The sequence below is a fragment of the Carassius auratus genome, chromosome 14, assembly GCF_003368295.1.
Source record: "Carassius auratus strain Wakin chromosome 14, ASM336829v1, whole genome shotgun sequence".
In the NCBI taxonomy this organism is placed as follows: Eukaryota; Metazoa; Chordata; class Actinopteri; order Cypriniformes; family Cyprinidae; genus Carassius; species Carassius auratus.
The window spans coordinates 17,525,422-17,544,752 of record NC_039256.1 but is presented as its reverse complement, the minus strand read 5'-3'; the positions used below and the strand labels follow the sequence as shown (position 1 = coordinate 17,544,752).

The window sequence follows — 19,331 nt, the reverse complement described above, 5'->3', positions numbered from 1 at the left end:
GAACCCCTCACGAGCTCTCACTTTAGCTGATTTCATATGATGATCTGCTCACAATCTACAAGTGACACTCAGCAGTGACTCCACCTGCAGGGAGTTTGGAGATCAGACACTTCACAAGCTGAGCTCTTCCCCAGCGCATGTGAACCGATCTGAAAGCCCTACGCGTTCACTTTTACTGTAAAGACTGGTTCTGCGTCTAACTTTATCCGGAAACTTTTCGCCATCTCCCTTTCGATATCACGGATCGTTCTGGCACGGAGATGTATCAAAGAAAACGTCTTGGATTTGGAGATGTGCTGGGTTTTTAAGAAGATCATTTCGACTGACGTTTAACTTCATCTGGATCTGAAAGTTTAACGTCTGATTTCGTGCCGTCAGGTTACTCCCATAAACTTTATAACGGACTTAATTGTTTAGTTTAGTTATAAACGTTAGTCATGATCGGGATTGAGGCACAAGCCTCGGTTTTTCGGTAGTTTTGCTTGTAACAACAGTGTAGGAGATAAGCCACTGAAATGTAGTTGATCGCGTGTTAGCGGAGATCTGAGCTACGTTGTCGAATTTTACAAGATTCCGTTTGGAATTGGCTAAGACTCATATAATTAAATAACACTCTATGTATTTTTTCATATGATTAAAACAGCATTTGACCAGGTTTTTAACCTGTACATTAATATATAAATATTAGAAGTTACCCCAAAGCCCAGGAAGTAGAAAGTAACGTTACATAGAACGTGATTGGTTGGGTTGGACTGTAAATAACAACCATTTTTGTAAAAGAATATAGTATAGCCATCTCCAGGATTTCTACAATGCGGGATTCGTCTGGGAACTTCAGTCTTCTACACAAGACTTGCTCTCTAGTGGTGCTGTTATGTTTCCTTCACATCTTTGTCACGGTCATATACTACATGAGGAATTCCGATTCAAGGCAGAGCTTCGTACAAAATCAGCAAAGCCCTCAGATCCACAGGAAACTGACCGAACAGACAGTCGCTTCAGAGGAGTCCCCACAGAACCTGCCATCTGTGTCTAATGTCACAGAGACCGAGAAAAAGCTGGAGACATGCCCCGAAAATCCACCTGGACTGGGTGAGCTGCGGTTTGATTTGACCTGATCTCTGGACACTTGCTCGAAGAGAGAGAGAGATAGTATAATATAATTAGTATTTGTTTACTATCAATCTATCTATCTATCTATCTATCTATCTATCTATCTATCTATCTATCTATATATATATATATATATATATATATATATATATATAATGTGTATTTATTATGTGTATTTATTATATATATATATATATATATATATATATATATATATATATATATATATATATATATATATATATATATAAATTCACACAAACATATGTATATATTAAAGAAAAATATTTATATATTGGATATATAAATAACTTCACTATAAATATATACAGGTAAATACATATAAATATTTTCAAAATATGTTTTGTGTGTTTATCTATATACATAATAAATATACACATTACACACACATATTATATGAAAAAAACTATATTTTGGATGCAATTAATCGTTTGACAGGATTAATATATATAACTTTCAAATGTATTATAAAATCATAAGGGTTCTTTCAAACTTTTAACTGGTATGCAGAAATTTTAGTTAAAATGTGTTTTTTTTTCTCTTGAGTTTATCTATTTAGTTTGCGAGGATCACAAAATAAAGACATTTTGCAAATGAAGCCTATGTAAAGGACCATTACTTGTGTTTGTATTGTGAAATGACGACTACAACTGAAAAAAGCCAGGCTTCACTTTCTTATTCAAAATATACTTATTTTCCTAATTGATTTCAGGGTTAAATATGCCTGCACACGTTCTGGACCGTTTTAAATAACCCCATCTTGGCTGTTCTAGAAAAAAACAAATCCACATACGAGTTTACATTGATTTTGCCAGTGTATTATGATTCAGCACAGTGTCGTTTTTCTGAGACATTTGTGGTTGTCATAAATGATGTGACCTGTCACTTTGTGTTCCCTCTGTCAAGATTCCAAAAACAAAGCATGTTTTTACAGCTGCCGTGACTCTAGATGTTAACATTTACCCCTCTCTGTAAGTTTCTGTTGAAAATACAGTGAATTCATCTCTCATGCATGAGTGTTACGGTGGTTTTCACGTTATCTACTGATGTTGATTCATTAGCTTCACTGAAGCCCTGTGTCGTAATGGAAAAATTGGCCGAGAAGCTTTGTGTTACACGGTTATTTTGTCTCGGCTATCTTTCTCTTTTGTCAGACAACATTGACACTGCTGCTTGTAGCAACAGTACTATGATAATGTAATTGGATACACCTTAGTGCGTTGAATAATAATGAGTTCTCTAAGGAGAGATGGTTTACTTTAAGACACGAAGTAGCACTTGGTTGGTTTTTAATAATCTGGATTATTTGCTTTTTTAAAATATGCTCAATGTCTCCATTAGTAATTTGTGTCTTGTTTCTTCTAGTGGGTCCGCTTCGGGTTGAGTTCTCTGACCCGGTCACCTTAGACAAGGTGAGGACAGAGAACCCAGCGTTGCAGCCCGGTGGACGGTTTAAACCCACAGAATGCATCGCCCAGCAGAAAGTGGCACTCATCATCCCCTTCAGGCACCGCGATGAGCACCTGAAGTACTGGCTGTATTATCTACACCCCATCCTACAGCGCCAGCAACTGGACTATGGCATTTATGTCATCAACCAGGTTTGTCAGTGCAATAAAACTTCTGCAATCTTTGACCTGAGAGTTTTTAATCTGCAATTGCAGAAGAGTTCAAAGACCTGTGGTGCAGTTTGATGTTATCATTAAGTTGGAGGTTAAATATCTCTGCTTGTTTGTTGAAATAGGCAACTATTTCCTCTTAAAATGAAACCTGATCAGATGCAAGTGTACCCATGGTTCTCTTGAAAACTCTTCAGAGTAGACTGGATTAATTTAACCGTGCGAAAAGCTTTGTTTAGATATGTCATTTGATGGTTCAGAAAAAGCAAGGCAAACATCAGGCTGCTTGACTTTATTGAAATGCTCTTGTCAGTTTTTAAAGTACACTGTACCTTGAAACATTTGAGCTCAGTGTTTACTGTGATAATGAGTTCCTTTTACAAGCTGTGTTTTGTATTATGCTTCTTCTTTTAATCTACATCGTCTACTCTCTTTTGTTATCTGGAATGTAAACTCTCTGTTACACGGGACGTGCTGAGGCATGAAGTTTGGCATGTGCTTTGCCAAGTCCTCTTTTCTCTTTCATTGGCCATTTTGAGTGATGTAGCTCACAGACATGGTAGTTCACAATTTCAAACATGCTTGTACTTAAAATGTATTGATACTGTTTAACTCATACTCGATGGTAATGCCGGTATTTGCCATCCCTAGACTGAGGAAGACATGTCATGCACATTTATGTTTAGTATTGTGGCAGACACTTTTATCCAAAGCAACTTATAAATGAGAAACATCATGCAGTACACAGAACCAAACTTCATTGGTAGGAGTAGAACAAAGCCGATTGAGAAGTCCCAGTATTCAGATAAGTGAATTTGTATTGAATGAATGAATAGTGCCTTTTTCTGTGGATTCAAACATTTGCATTTGATCAGCACAGTCTTGCCACATCAAAATTAAAATCTATATTTAAACTGAAAAACACCTTTTTGAATTCCTGAATTATTAGTGTTTTCTTAAATTAGAATTTTAGATGTACATTTTTGCGTAGGTGAAAATCCATTTAGCTACTACAGCAAAAACGAATATCCAACTGAACACCTTTTTAATTTCCGTAATTACTTTCTTTAAATTAAATAAATACATTTATTTAATTGTACATATTTTCATAGATGATTAATCGCAACATCAATTTAACTCCTACACCAAATACTAAAATCCCATTGAAAGCCATTCTTCCATTATTCTATTAAAATTTTGCCATTTTTAATTTAGTAAATGAATTTAATTTAGCCTACATGTAAACTTCCATTATTAGTTTGGTAAATGCATTTTCATTTATTGTTTAAAATACGTCACTCATTTTAACTGGTAACCCTTTATAATAATGTTCCATTTGTTAACATAACATTGTAAACTAACACTAAAAAATAATTCTAAAGCTTTTATTAATTTATGTTGATTCAAACATAAACTAATACATTATTCAAATCTTTAATGGACCTGAGCTAACATGGACTGACAATGAACAGCTGTTTTTTAACAGACATTAAGACTGAAGCAAATACATTTGCTCATTGTAAGTTAATTGTAGTTAATGCATTAAATATTATTAGCAAATGGAACCGTATGGTAAAGTGTTACTTTTTAATTGATGTAAAGCAGAAATACTGATTTGGTGCTGTGTAAGTTTGATAATTACAAGCATGCTTGTAAGGAAAACTGATACTGGTTAACTGATATTGCACAAAAGTACTAGTACTTTTGACATCCCTATAAATACAGGAAGACATGTACATTTACATTTAATATTGTAGCAGATGTTTTTATCCAAAGCAACTTACAAATGAGAAATATGGCAGGCCATTATGCGGTACACAGCGTCACAGCCATCAGAAAAAAGTGCTAAACCGAGGTACAGTACACAGTACTGTGGTAAAGATAGCTGCTGTTTGAGGCTGGGTGTACTTTCGAAAAAAGTTGAGTGGCCTATTGTCATCATTCAGTAAATGCCCATAACTTTAAAGACTTGAACGAGGTGAGATGCAGTGCTGCAGTTCTTGTTTCTCCTTTATTTGGGACTCGCAGAACCGATGTCTTCATCGAATCCAGTTATAGCAGCCAGTTATCAGTGGTTTGGGAATTTACCAAGTAAACGAAAAGACTAATGTGTAGCGTTCAGTGCGTCTCTGCTCTAAAAGCACCTAAATGTGCTCGCCAAGAAGGTCTTGGACCTGGCACGTCCTGATTTTGCTGAGTTAGATGTGTTCCTGGGTTAACTTACTCTGTTGACCCAGGAACAACATTTTAATCCAAAAAGGTATATCTCTACACTAAACCTAACCTTAACCATTGACTCTTCCCTAAAATCAAAGGAAATTATAGATGAATGACACTGATGTAAAAGCACTAAAACTGATTGTAAGCCTAAACTATACAACTATAAACAGGTTCTTCAAGTCTGATTGGTTAATCACAATGTTGTTACAGTGTCAACAAAGATGCTTTGTGTTCTTTGTATACTTGGTTCTGCCTTGGAGCTGTCAGCAGTTTTCACTGATTGTGTGTTCTTTAAAGTGTTACTTGATCGTTCTTACTAATTATTCTCTTACTCTCTTTGCCACCCCCTTCTTTTCTCTGCACTTTGCATTTATTTTTTCACCCTTTCATCCTACATTCCTTCCCTTCTTCCTGTTCAATCCGAATCCCTTTTATGCGCATCAGAGGCCCTTGCGCTTGGGCAAAGGTGTGACGTCTGCTTGCTCTTTCTCTGGCCAATCACACTACGCTTCACTGGCTGCGTCTGAAGAATGGTAATGTTGGCTTCTTGATTATCTGACTTCTATTTGTCGGTTACTATTTCCTTCCTAATTGTCTCTCTCTTTCTCTGCCCTCTGTCGCTCACTCTCTCAAGTTCCTCGTTTTCCCACAGATGACAATTCTGTGCCAAAAATAGCTATGTTTTGTCTTCATTTATTGATCACTTCTTCTAATCTCTTTTAAGATGTTATCCATTTATTCACTGGAAAGAAAGTAATCTAAATCATTATTTACTCACCCTTATGAAATGTGCTGCTAATCTTTCTGTTGAACACAAAAGGAAATTATTGAATGTAGTTTAATATAACATTTATTTTCTCTACTGTCCTCATTTTCAGAAGTTTGCATCTATCTGTGCTTTTACGTCTTTCCTATATGAACAATGAAGCTCTTCTTCACTTTCAGTTCTTTGTGTTTTGATTCCTCAAGGGTCTTAATCCTTTTGTCTATTTTTTTTTTTTAACTCGCTAAAATGTGAATGGATCCTCCAGTGACACATTGAAGGCCGACGATCAGATCTGGTGGTTGACATGTGAGAACTCTGCTTTATGTCAGCTCAAAAGATGGCCAAAGAACAGGACGATCTGGTTCTTCAAAGCCAAGTCTAGCTCTGAATGCGCAGGCCACATCTTCTGAATCAATCATGGATGTCGTCTCCTCCTCTAGAACAAGCGCACCTCAGTTCTTTCAGGGCAGCTCTTTTGAGTTTGCTGTGTGTTATAAAGGAGACGATTGCTACTCTCTGTTGGGTGCAAGGGGGTTAACAGATAGCTCTGGACTCCTGAGGCTCAACCTTCATTAAATTTCCTTACACAAGCTCAAGTGCCGCCGTAATGCTCTTCAGAGGGAGAAAAGGTGGGCTCCAGACAGGGAGCGCATCCATTAAACATGACCCAAAAGCCCAAAGCTAGTCAATGGAAATGAGTCACCTTGGAATGTCAAATTTGGGCTTTCATGGATCTTCTTTGCAAAAATGTACCATGGTAACCATAGATTCCACCACTGAAAACACAAAGAAACGTTTTATTACTGTGAAACAGGGCTTCCCAGACTTTTTTCTCAGCCAAACCCTTTTGACCACAAATATTAACATGAAGTACCCTTGAGTTAATATGTCAGTAATTTAGCATGGTTCTCACGGTTCTTTTATTTTTAATATTTTAATTTTAGATCTTACAATATAATTAAATTATTTTTGTCATCAATTTGCAAATCCCAGTTTAGGAAACCCTGCTGTAAAATGAATATTTATAATTCGCTTTAGATCTTCTACAGCCACAGAGGAAGAAGCTCAAAGTTGTCTGTCTTTTTCTTTCTTTCTTTCTTTCTTTATTTTTGGCAATGGTGGCAAATGCCACATAATACCACGTTGGCTTTATCGTAGTAACAAGAAATAGCATATTTTGCCTGACACTGATTACCAATGGTCCCTTTTTGTTAAAAACAACTAAATTTCATTAGTTACTGCAGTCAAACATGGTCTTTTCTGTCATTCAAGGAATTGTATGAAATTCATGTCAACTTACACACAAAGGCTAAAAAGTAGTTTTTATATATAAAACGTTTTTAATCTTATTGAACTAGTAGGATTTTTGTTTACGAATGATGAAATATAAATATTCAAATTGGCCAATATAATTCTTTCTGACCATTCTAATAAAGAAATTCTAAAAACGTTGTTGTATTTTTATTTAAGCATCATTTGCATGAAAATTCTAATTTGATTGTATTTGATTTACAGTGTGAAGGATGGCTTTTAGTTTTACTACTTTTAATTAATGGATAACTTTTCAAAACCACAAGGAAGTGTAAATTTGAATAAATAATTTTCTCTGGTATTTATTTCCTTTCGATATCAACCCAACCTGAATCATACAGATCATGTATTCTTGCTCTAGGAAAAGTAGTCTTCTTTGTGAAAGTGTTATGGATGTTCTGTGTTTGTCTCCTGTCACCTGCCAGCCATGCTGTGAAAGACTGAACAGATAGCAGTGACGTGCTCCCATACAGCATACAGTTTTTATCAGTTTAAACATACCTACCCGCTTTAGCAAAGACTCTATGGCATAAAATGTCATGCTACATATTGCAATGCTTTATAGACATTTTATAACAGGTTTATACATTTCAGTATCATTTGTATAAAATGTGTATTTTGCCGCTTTGTATCATGCCCTCATCTTCTCTCTGCTTAATGACAGGACGGCGAGGATACGTTCAACCGTGCCAAACTCCTCAACATTGGTTACGCGGAGGCTCTGAAGGAGTATGATTACGATTGTTTTGTCTTCAGCGACGTGGACCTCATTCCAATGGATGACCGCAACTTCTATAAGTGCTATAATCAGCCCCGGCATCTCTCTGTGTCTATGGACAAGTTTGGATTCAGGTATTTCTGGTCTTTGTTGACTGTTGACTGTTGTCTCATGTTGCAGCTTAATTGTGTATTTTCAGCCACGAGCCAGGATATATTTATATTTCCATGGATTACAAAATACGCAGGCTAGCATGGAACAAACAGGATTTGTTGGAACATGGTATCTTAGAATTTCCTTGAAGTATTATCTTGGATCTTTGTGCAAATTTATATGCTGCGGCGTATATATTTACATGAATATATTTACTGTAATAGGGAGGAGAGCATTACAGTATTTACATGAGAATTTACATGTTGAAACTGGTTGTAGCTCATCTGTTTAGATCTTCGAGTCTCGCGGACTGTTTGCACCTGGTCACTTCATGGGTTTTCTCTGAAAAGACCAGGTGTAAAATAAATCTTTTGATCGTTTGATCGCTCAGATCACTTTAGGAGGTGGTCTGGGACACATTCCTGATAAAACTGGATGAGTGTTATTGCATTTGTCATAATAACAACACTAATTTAGCCATTCAGCCCTTAGCGACCGCATATGCCTACAAATGGCACTAGTGGTTGGTCTATGACCATTTTGTTCTGAAAAGAATATTTTGTGTCAAATTGCTGTAAATGTTTCCTCCGTAAAATTGAATGAAAAACACAGTCAACTAGATTTTCATTGGTAATCCACAACAGGCCCCAGATGCTGTTTATTTAACCTGGTCATATTTAATCCAGAATATCCTTAAACCTTAGGTTACTCCAGCAGGACTTTGACCTGTAATAAGTGAGTCACTTTAAATAAAAGCGTCAGACAAATGATAAAGTAGCAGCATTTGGATGGGAATATTCTAGCAGCGTCACACATGATTCCCATTAGGGCCTATTAAGAGCTAAACTTTCTTCCTGAAATGAAACTATAGCTTGAGGGAGCAGTTTGTACCAGTGACCTCCAGCACAAGCTTTGTGTAACATGAGTGTGATGCATGTGACGGCGTGTGTGTGTGTGATCACGTGTCTCCTTTTGTATTTACAGTGTGTAATGAGGAAATTATAAAGGTTAGGTTTTAAATTCGCGCACACACTGAAGCAGTTGTGTTGCTCTTTTGTAAGACTTTTATAAGGTCTTTACGCCGTTCACCACCACTAGCATGGGCCGCAGTAGCTGGATGGCTTTTTTTCCCACAGAACTTCAAAAGCATCTGGATGTAATTTGTAATTTTCAAGAGTTACTGTGCGGAAGAACGTCAGACTAGAGCGGGCCAGAACCTGATGTAGGATAGTGTTTGCTCATTAATTTCAAACAGAGACACCTTTGTGTAGAGACCGTTACGTAGTAACTGAAATTTAAGAAAAATTGCAATAAAATGCTAATGAATGTTTTGGATTGGACAAACTTTTGGTTTAAAAAAAAATATGCTTTTCCTCTCGGTGCATTTTTGTGTTGCTTTGAAAGTTATGTTGAATGCACATTCACTTTATCTGTTCATGACTTTGCTGTTTCTAAAGGGACAGTACACCCAAAAATGAATTTATATATTACCTTTCACCAGTGCTGAGTTTTTACTACTGATTACATGTAATCTAGATTAACTAATCAGATTACAAAAATGTAGTACTTGTATTTAGATTATATTACATTTTAAAATGATCATAATCCGAGTACAGTTGCCTTTTTTAGATTACAAATTATTTACACAATAAGCTATTCATAATTTCGTTTAGCTTTGAATATTCTCAATATAGAATGGCCATGTATCTAAATAATTTAATGAAACATTCAAATTTTCACAGATCTCTGAAGTAATGGACACCTTGACATGAAGATTAACAAATAAAATATTTCAAATTTAAAAAGGGCATTTTTAATTTGACATTTTCATCAATTCATAAACCCTCGGCAGCTACATTGAAATAGTGTAGTCGTGATTTACAGTAAGTTTTGAAAAGCAAATCTGCGCGTCTGTTTTAGTATTATAAGAGTTACCAGAGAAACAAATAATAGCAACTCCATGTAGTCTTGTTGTTGTTGTTGTTTGTTATCTGCTGACGTTCAGGTTTGGGAACATTCTTTAGAAGAGAGTAAGGGCTGTGGTTGAAGGCATAGTGATCTGTTTTATCTTTTTATTTACTGTAAAAATTTAACAGTGTAGCACAAGAAACTGCTGAAACTGTAATTTTGACATCAGCTACTTATAATCGGAATCAGATGACAATTTTATTTGAAATTTCTTTTTAAAGCTTGTCTTTTGATATTTTTCTTTAAAATTAAGTTGCCTATATTTAGTAGATTGTGTTTAACACACAAAGCAATGATGGTCAGGCCACCACACTTAGGTAAATATATTCTACACTGATTAAAACTGGATTGTTATCAGGTTCTGAAAAAATGGTATCGGTGCATCCCTAGTTATTAAAGACCTTGAAAGAAATAATAGCATCTCTGATTACAGAGTGGTGATCTTGTGGTTATACTGTTCAAGTTTGCCAGTATTTTTAGAATGCGGTGAGGGGTGTGTCTAATGCTGTGTTCACGTCACCTCAACAATTTCAAATTCAAGTCAGACCTGAAAGTAGTTTGTTTTTAGATCAACACCAGCACCAAAATGGATTTGTAGATTAGTAACAATTAGTAACTTAATAACCTCCAAGTTGATTTCATTTTCAACATTAATATTGTGGCTTCTCTCACACTCCTGGAAACCCTTAACATATCAGAAAATTTTCAAGCTGTGAAGAGTCCACATGAATGGTCTAGTTCCACTATTAAAAATAAAGGTGCTTGAAGATGCCATAGAAGAACCTTTTTGTCTAATGGTTCCGTAAAGAACCTTTAACGTCTGAAGAACCTTTCTGTTTCACAACATGTTCTTTGTGGCAAAAGAAGGTTCTTCAGATTCTAAAAAGGTTGGAACAAGATGGTTCTTTAAAGAACCTTTGACTGAATGGTTCTTTATGAAACCAAAAATGGTGCTTTTGGGCCATCGCTGTCTAGAACCTTTTAAGCACCTTTGTTTTTAAGAGTGTATGCTCCGATTTAAAGCATGTATGTGAAACACGTATTTGAGTGTGTTTTCTATAAAACAATAGAAAATATTTAAAACGTATTTTACAGTCTTCCTTATGTCATTTGAAATAGTCCTGGTGTTTAACTAATTATTTTTTTAGCAGTACAGATATTAGATACAATTTGGTGAATTATTATTTATTTATTTTTTTTTACTATGTAACAAGACACTGTAATTTATAATTTGTTAAATGTTTAATTATTAATAAATGAATAAATTAAATCGGACAACAATCTTTGATGCTTTTAGTTTGCTCAGGAGTATCGCACACAAACGGGTTTAACTGGCATCCATGTTTCCTGACGGCCAAATATTGTTATGGTTATCACTGTCAAACACACGTTTGGGTTAGTCGGAGTGACACCGCCTGATAATTTACAAGTTCAACTGGCTTACAGCAAACCACAGAGGCAGCAGATGTTTATGGGCTCAAGTTCAGCCCTCTGCCAGTTCTCATTAGTGCACCATTTCCCTATAGAGAAAAATCAAGCTATGTGCTGCACTTCTTCTGCACCTGACGTAGCAACTGCCACCCAACCCACAACTGTTCCTCTGTGTTTCTATCTCTCTCTCTCTTTCTGTCCATTTCTAACAGGTTGCCATACACGCAGTACTTTGGTGGCGTGTCATCCCTGAGCAAAGAACAGTATCTGAAGATCAATGGCTTTCCAAACAACTACTGGGGCTGGGGAGGAGAAGATGACGACATATTTAACAGGTCAGAATACTTAAAAGACTGCTTCACCCAAAAAATGACAATTCTGTCATCTGTTTACTCCCTCTCATTTTGTTCTAGACTCATCTGCTGAGTGTTTGTTTGTTTGTTTGTTTTTCTGTGGCACACACAAACAAAAACTGAGTTTTTAGTAAATCTTCACAGATTTATAGCATAAAACAGCAGTTTATAGTTCTTATAAGCCATTTCTGCCATGGATAAAGAAAAAAAATAGAAAGTTAATTGTGACTTTTTAACTCACAATTCAGACATTCAGCTGAAACTAAATGTCAAAATTGTGAAACAGGCTTTTTTCTGGCGGCTATCTTAAACATCATTGCTTACTAAAAATAAGGACAAACAAGTTAGGAACATCATGAGAGTGAGAAAAGAATGGCAGCAAATCACAATGTGAAACATCTTCCTTGGATTTCCATTTGTGCACACCCTCATAAGTGTGTGAAGTCTAGTGTGAACGCTCATTTACATTGAAAAACACAGTGTTTTCATCCTAGAGCCCAGCTCTTTTATGTCTTCTAGTGCAGTTAACCGAGGAAACCTCTGATCCAGCAAAAAACGGAAATGTAGATTCAGCTGAGGCTTCCATTTTAAGCCCCACACATCCTGTTGCTGTGCTGTCAGAATGGCACTGCAAAATCAGAAAGCTTAAGCATGTGATAGAGCACACACACCCTTTCAAAGTTTGGGTTCTGTATGAATTTGTTCTTTTCGAAAGAAATTAATACTTTTGTTTATCTAAGATTTTTACTAGGGCTGTCAAATGATTAATTGCAATTAAATGCATCCAAAATAAAAGGTTGTATTGACATCATATGTGTGTACTGCATATATATAAGGAAAATAAGTTATATTTATATATTTATTTAAATTATATGTATATATAATTATATATATATTTATTTATATATTTGACTACAAAAACATAGATATAAATTTTTTTATTATTTTATTATTTTGGAGACCCGCGCCAACCCGTACCGGCAAAGTTCAGCACCAGATCCGACCCGTCACCCGTGATAATATCAAAATTGAATCCGCACCCATCCAGACCTGTTAATATTTGTCCCGTTAACCGATCCGCACCCGCGATAAATCACACATGGTAAAATCATTCCAATTAAAGTGCTTTATTTTTTTATCTTGCACGTCTCTCAACATCAGCATGATAAAACGAAAGTGCACTTTGTTTTGCGCCATTCAAGTAGCCTACCATTGGCACCTAAATAGGCTATGAAACTTGATAACTATACGCAAATAGACCTATTAATGAAAAAAGAAAAGAACGAGAAAATACAACCCGAGTCTGTCACTCACAAACTATGCATTTAGGTTACTGTGCAGGAAAAGGTTACCGTCCACAGTCCCAGGTTTAAGTTGTGTTCTCCATTCTTGAATTACAAATCCAGCTGTTGAAAAGTCTCTCTCTCTCGCACTGTCGCAGTGGTGGTGACGTGATGGGTCAAATGTCATAATATCATATTTGTAGCGGATGTGTAATGATAATTTAGACATACAAATATTGCACATATTTTTCATCCACGCTACTACCCACCCACAAGGAGTTAATTATCCGCCCGCATCCTCACCCATGAATTTTAGGAAAATTAATCATGATTAATTTTTTGATTATTGCAAAAAATCTATTTCAAATAAATGCTGGTTCTTTCTTTTGATCAATGAAACCTGGGGGGGGGGGGGGGGACCACAATACACAAACCACAAACCACAAAAAAAAAAATTTCCACAAAAGTATTAAGAACAACTGTTTTCAATGTCAATAATAAGAAGAACTCTTTCTTGAGCATCATGTGATTCTGAAGACTGGAGTAATGATGATGATAAATTCAGCAGAATTTTTTTTTTTTAATATATATAGAAAATAAGCAATAGAAATTTTAGTTTTTTAATGTATTCTTAACCTGTTAAATGTCACCCCGTCCCGTATACGGGACGCCTACATTGACTATACTATATTACGATCAAATTTAATCTAATCTTGACAAACTATATATCGTTGGAAAGGTCTAAGACTCCCAAATAGATATTTTACCAATATGTTTTGTTAAAAATTATGTAGGAAAAGTAATAGATCAATTTATGACAAGAGTGCACCCTCAGAAATCTACATTACAAAAGGAGCTTTGACCTTTGTTTAAAAATAAGACTTCCTCGTTGCCTTTTTCTCTATCACATTTTAGAAATCATCAGAAGTTATATATCACTTGAAAACATATAATCTCAAAATTCATCCTTTAAAACCCATTTTAAAATCAGACATTGCATTACCATGTAAATGGCACATCAAAATCATGTTACAAAATGTTTTCAGTCATGAAATATAAAAATTTAGGTTTGTATCATGCACATTCAAGTCTATCTTCCAAAACGTGAGTGACAGTTATCAGGTTAAATAAATCCAGCTTTTACAAACAAAGTAGACTCTTTCTTTTTTTTTTTTTACTTACCACCCTCAAACATTTGAAGTATAATGTAGTCAACAAAATGTAATAGCGTAGTATAACTGAAATGCCCTGTTTCATCACAGTTGGGAGATAAAGAGTATTTTGCCAGCAGCATGGACATGGCAGATAAAACCTCTTCTCATCAGCTTGTCAGGAAGATGATAGAGTTTAACGTAATCTTATTTGCATGTTGCAGAGTACTTTTCCACAGCCAATTTTATTCTCATGCGGTGTTCATTTTTTTTTATTTATAAAAATTTTTGGAGACTTTCACGACTGTTATTTAAAGGATAGTGGAAAGTTGCATCATCCGCATGAACACCTGCATCTGTCAGCTGCTCAGCCACAGCATTGGATCATTCAGGAAACAGAAGATACTTGCAGAGCAGGAAACTGCTTTTCATATTCAAAATCCAAATAATACTGGTTGTGCTGTCTGAACTGATTTTGGGACTAGATGTGTGCTAACATAAACGCTGTTTATGCTACAGATGTAATAGGTCCCTTAAACTGACAAAAAAAAATTATGTGGGTACTGTCGCTTTAAGATTTTTGCCTGGCAGTTAAAACAACAGGCGAAAGAATGCATTTGGAACCACCCACAACACCATAGCAACGGCAGAACAATGTGCTGAATAGAGTGTAACAGGTGCTGTTACTTCTCTTTTTCAGCTACTCTGGTTCGGGAAGTTTTTTTTCTTTTTCATTCATTTTTCCAATATGGATTTAAAAAAAATGTCTCTATTAAAGCACCATAATTCCTGAACCAGGCCAACCAGTAATGAGGTGTATTAATATATATATATATATATTTAAGTGTTTTAAAAGAGCATAAAGAGACTCGATTGCACAATTTGTGGTGCTTCATGGGAGAGGGGGCGGAGCTCTGGGTTCATCTACGTGTTAGGAAAGATCAATATCTATCATGTTTATTGGCGTTTTTAAAGATACAGTTCACCAAAAAATTTAATCTCTCAATGTCTCCATTATTTAATTTTTTTTCTTCAGTTGGATCTAATGTTGTTCTCTTCCACTTCTAATTTGTCTAGACCGATAGACTTTGAACCATATGTATTAATTATGGACTGAACAGAGACATGTTTTCACAGGGTTACCTCCAAAGGGATGTCTATATCAAGGCCTGACGGGATCATTGGAAAATGTAGGATGATCCGCCACGAGCGAGACAAACAAAACGACCCCAATCCACAGAGGTACTTGAACACATTACAGCTTTATGGCTGCTTAAAAGTTGAACCACTCTGATAATCTAAATACTATGTCATATTTAAAAGATCAAATTGTTGGGGAATTAAAAAATACATTTGTAACATACTGCACACTGAACTGAAAGTGATAACCACTGGTGTCAGAGCAATGCCAAATTTGTGTAACAGTAAACAAACCTAAGTTATGTATAAGGTTATACAGTCCTGTTTTTTGTGTAATCGTAATTATGTCATTTTCTGTCACAGGTTTGACCGTATAGCTCACACGAGGGAAACAATGGCAAGCGATGGGATCAATTCATTAACATACAATGTTGTTAAAATTGAGAAAGACCAGCTATTCACCAAAATCACAGTGGATGTGGGCAAACCATGATTCCTGCATAGTGACCCAACATAAAACTGAGTGAAACCGCAGCGCTAGCTGTCGAAAAACCAAATGTGCCTTGATGTATCAAGTCAAATGGATCATTTTCAAAGTGGATTCTCTATTTTTTCAAAAAGACTTGTAAGTACTTCGAAATGTTTTTCCATCTTTGCACATGTGATGGTGAACAAAGGGGTCTGGACTCCTTTTGCAATTGTTTGGCTGCTAAAGGAGACACGCAAGGGTTTCAGGTTGTCCTCGAGGCGACAGGCTAACCTTGTTCTGTCTCAGACACTTCTGCTGAGGAAAAAAAGACTATATTTTGAGCCATTCAATGGAAGCAGCATATTAAAAGCGATCTGAATCCCTAATGAAAATTTCCTTGTGGTGGGACAAAGTATGGGAGTTGCTGTGTATGGGATTATTTGGTTTGTGTGTTTGACAGCAAATATTTAAAGGGTTGATTTTGTTCATCAGCAAGCTATGCAATGCAAAAAAAAAAAAAAAAATCTGGGATTTACCGATCAAGGGCTGTGGATGCTCTCTAATCATATACCAGCAAACAGGCATTCTTGGGACTGTCAGTTTTTTGTTTACTTTTATTACCTATTGCATCTCATTATCTCGTTGCTGTACCAGATTATGTGTCTTTGTTAGGGGTGAGATGTCTGAATGTATTGGCTTGCATGGTTTTTATTCTCATGTGCTTGATGCATATCGGACCATTATTATGTTTGCTGGAACGCCAAAGTGGTAGCCTTGCATCTTAAAAGACATGAATTTCCTTCCTTGCTGTTTTTGATTTTTTTTGGATTGCAAATCTGTGCAGTCAAATGCAGCATTATCAGGTCAAGCTTTTGAATTTGCTCTGTCCTTTATTGCGTGGAGAATTTCTCAGATCAATGCTGGTTATTAAGGGCACAAGAATATTCAAGCTCTCTACTGTAATGAAAACATGAAGCCATTGAAAACTTTGCTGAATTTACCTGTTGATAACTTGGGTTTTTTTTTTTTGTTTTTTTTTTTTTAAGTTTAGTTTTTCTCTCGTATGTGCTGGTCTCCTCAAATTCTTTTGAACAAAGAAAACAGACAGTGTTTTATTTTAAAACCTGTCATTGTGGAAACCAAAAATGTCAGGGGAAGACAAAATGCTGACGAAGCAAATGAATGTATGTCAGCTGTTTTGCTCAAGTGCTTTTCAAGATGGCGACTAACATTTTTTTTTCCTCTGTGCCGAGCACCCCAAAAGACCCATAGATTTTCTTTCCAGCTTGAAAACTCTCCAATGCCTTATAAAAAGTACTTTGCACCAGGAAAGAAAACTACCTCTCCACACGGCACAGAACTCGCAAGCAGAAGGGATAAGCGGCTTATGCTGTCTCTCAAACCAAATGCTTTGTCAAATAATCATAGACTTTTTTCCTCTTAGGTCAATTGAAGTGAGGTTTAAATCTGTTTAGACAATGGTCTTGTTTGAGAGCCAGCACATTATTCAATTTATTTTTTAGTTTTCATTTTCTGTGTTTCAATGCTTTGTTTGATTTCTCTTGTTGTTTTCAACACAACTTATTTGGTTCCTATTTTTTATGTTATTCTTACAATAACATTCACCTCAGCTTTATGGTAAAGTGTAATGAATGCAATGTTGGAATTGGAAATTAAAATGGAAATTAAATCAATTAAATTGTGTATGGTTTAACTCTGCTTTTGTGTTGTGACTTGAAATAAAAGAACATGTTTTGTCTAGGGGCAGCCATTCATTGCCTTTTCAATAATCTAGCTTATAGGGTAATGTAAATGTCCATACACACAAACCAGTAAATCTTGCCTGAACACATGTGATCTTAGCTCAGAGATAATGTTTTTGTCTCTCTCTATCGTTATATAACATAAAATGATGAATGGAAGGATAGATAGACTTTGTCTAATGTGTAAAATAAACATTTTTAGGATTTTCCTCTGAATATTGTTTAGAACTGACACTGAAGCAGTGCCAGAAAAAACATTATCAGGAAGTCAGGATAAACAGTAGGCCATGCTTTGGTTTTCTCATGGTGGTATGTGAAGATGAGCTATTACCAATGAGAATGTCACTGTATTTAATGTTCCGTTCAAATTGTTTTGGGTGCATGACGTACAACACTATACATGCATTTTTGCATCTAGCATGTTTCTGTGTTTGTTACAATTAAAATCTATTATGACCGTGAATATGAAGTTAAAAGCCGTCCCCTGTCACTAGGGTGTTCCAGGTTTTTCCAGCTGAACGATGTTCACAGATGTAGAACATTTCTGTACAATTCAACATGAAATCCCCGGCTGATCTGGCTAACTATTCAAGGCAAATCAACTGGGTGATCTTAAGCACTCAGAGAGAATGAAGTGGGAATTAAAACAATGTTTGCACAAGGTCTGCCATGCCCTAGAGACAAACTTGTTTCCTGGTGAACAAACTGGTCAGAGACTCCCAGGTCACCTCAGTGCACAGAAACCAGCAAGACCAGATTAATGATGCGGTTTATTTTTTTAATATTTTTTTTACAACCTCAACATGGCCTGTGGCTTACCAGTCGAGATCACATGTGAGTCATATATTTAACCCTAAAAAATAAGACAATCAAGTACATTTGCCCAAAATTTATATTACTATAATATGAAATCTCATTGCTTTTGTGCTGATTAATAAATAAAGATATTTAAACGGAAGTACTTTATACATGAGAGGATTTGTTGTATTGCTTTAAATTTAGGTTAATTTCAAGTATATTGTATAACATTAAGAATAAAAATGCTGAGAACACGCATTCTGTTTATGAACGTTTGTGGAGAACATTTGTTTAATTAATATTAAATTTATAATTGTAATATAATACTTAATAATTTAAGTACAGCCAAATGCAAATATTTACAAGAACAATGGTTTTATATGATGTTTTACAGTCACATGGCACTATTACAGCACACTTTTAGTGGATTTTTTTCTTTGTAACATTAACAAATAGGCCATTTCATAATGATTATACATAAGAGTTCAAATATAGGTGTGTACAGATGACACTGTTGACATTTCTATATGTAAAGTTATGGCTAAATATTTGTGTTTCTATCTCTTAAACTCATTCAGATTTGTTTAAGATCATTATATCGTGTTAAGGTGCTTTAAAAACCTGACAAACACCAGTCGAGAATCACATTCACACACACACACACATTTTTCACTCTGGTCTTGCAAATTTTACTAGCAGCTATGTTGGTATGAAGGTAAATATAATTTATGGTGATTCCTGCTTGTTGTAATTTTATTATTTAATTCATAAACAGGCAAATATGTGTTTGTTTAGGCAACTCATTTTCTTTTTTTGTAATAAGTGATGAAGAAATGTTTTTGTGAATAAGCCAGGGCATTTCGGCTAGATTTGGATATTTGTCAGGTCCAAAGGGAATAATTTCCTCTTCCTCCAGCTCTTTTGATAAAGTCACTTATCCTCAGTGTCCTGTAAAACATACATAATTAACATAACTGTCTTTATTAAATATGTGTGAGAATTTTTTAATTTGTCAAGACTATAAAAAATGGGTTGGGCCAGATGACAGACAAGA

General features: G+C 35.4%; 2 protein-coding genes across 2 annotated transcripts in view; both read left to right on the top strand.

Annotated features, from left to right (window-relative positions):
- The window catches only part of LOC113113858 (RING finger protein 44), a 1,123,463-nt gene that overhangs the window by 649,282 nt on the left and 454,850 nt on the right, over positions 1-19,331 (top strand). The gene's annotated exons all lie outside the window — the stretch shown is intronic.
- b4galt1l (DP-Gal:betaGlcNAc beta 1,4- galactosyltransferase, polypeptide 1, like) lies at positions 54-17,485 on the top strand. Its single transcript, XM_026280381.1, has 6 exons — positions 54-1,092; positions 2,500-2,735; positions 7,715-7,902; positions 11,533-11,655; positions 15,245-15,349; positions 15,611-17,485. Exons 1-6 carry the CDS (start codon positions 813-815, stop codon positions 15,738-15,740), a joined length of 1,062 nt encoding a protein of 353 aa, XP_026136166.1. The 5' UTR covers positions 54-812; the 3' UTR covers positions 15,741-17,485.

Bases quoted from the DNA above. Each gene is read 5' to 3' on its own strand.
- b4galt1l (XM_026280381.1), top strand. From the start codon at position 813: ATGCGGGATTCGTCTGGGAACTTCAGTCTTCTACACAAGACTTGCTCT. The intron at 1,093-2,499 runs GTGAGCTGCGGT...TGTTTCTTCTAG, and splicing joins CGAAAATCCACCTGGACTGG to TGGGTCCGCTTCGGGTTGAG. The intron at 2,736-7,714 runs GTTTGTCAGTGC...GCTTAATGACAG, and splicing joins GCATTTATGTCATCAACCAG to GACGGCGAGGATACGTTCAA.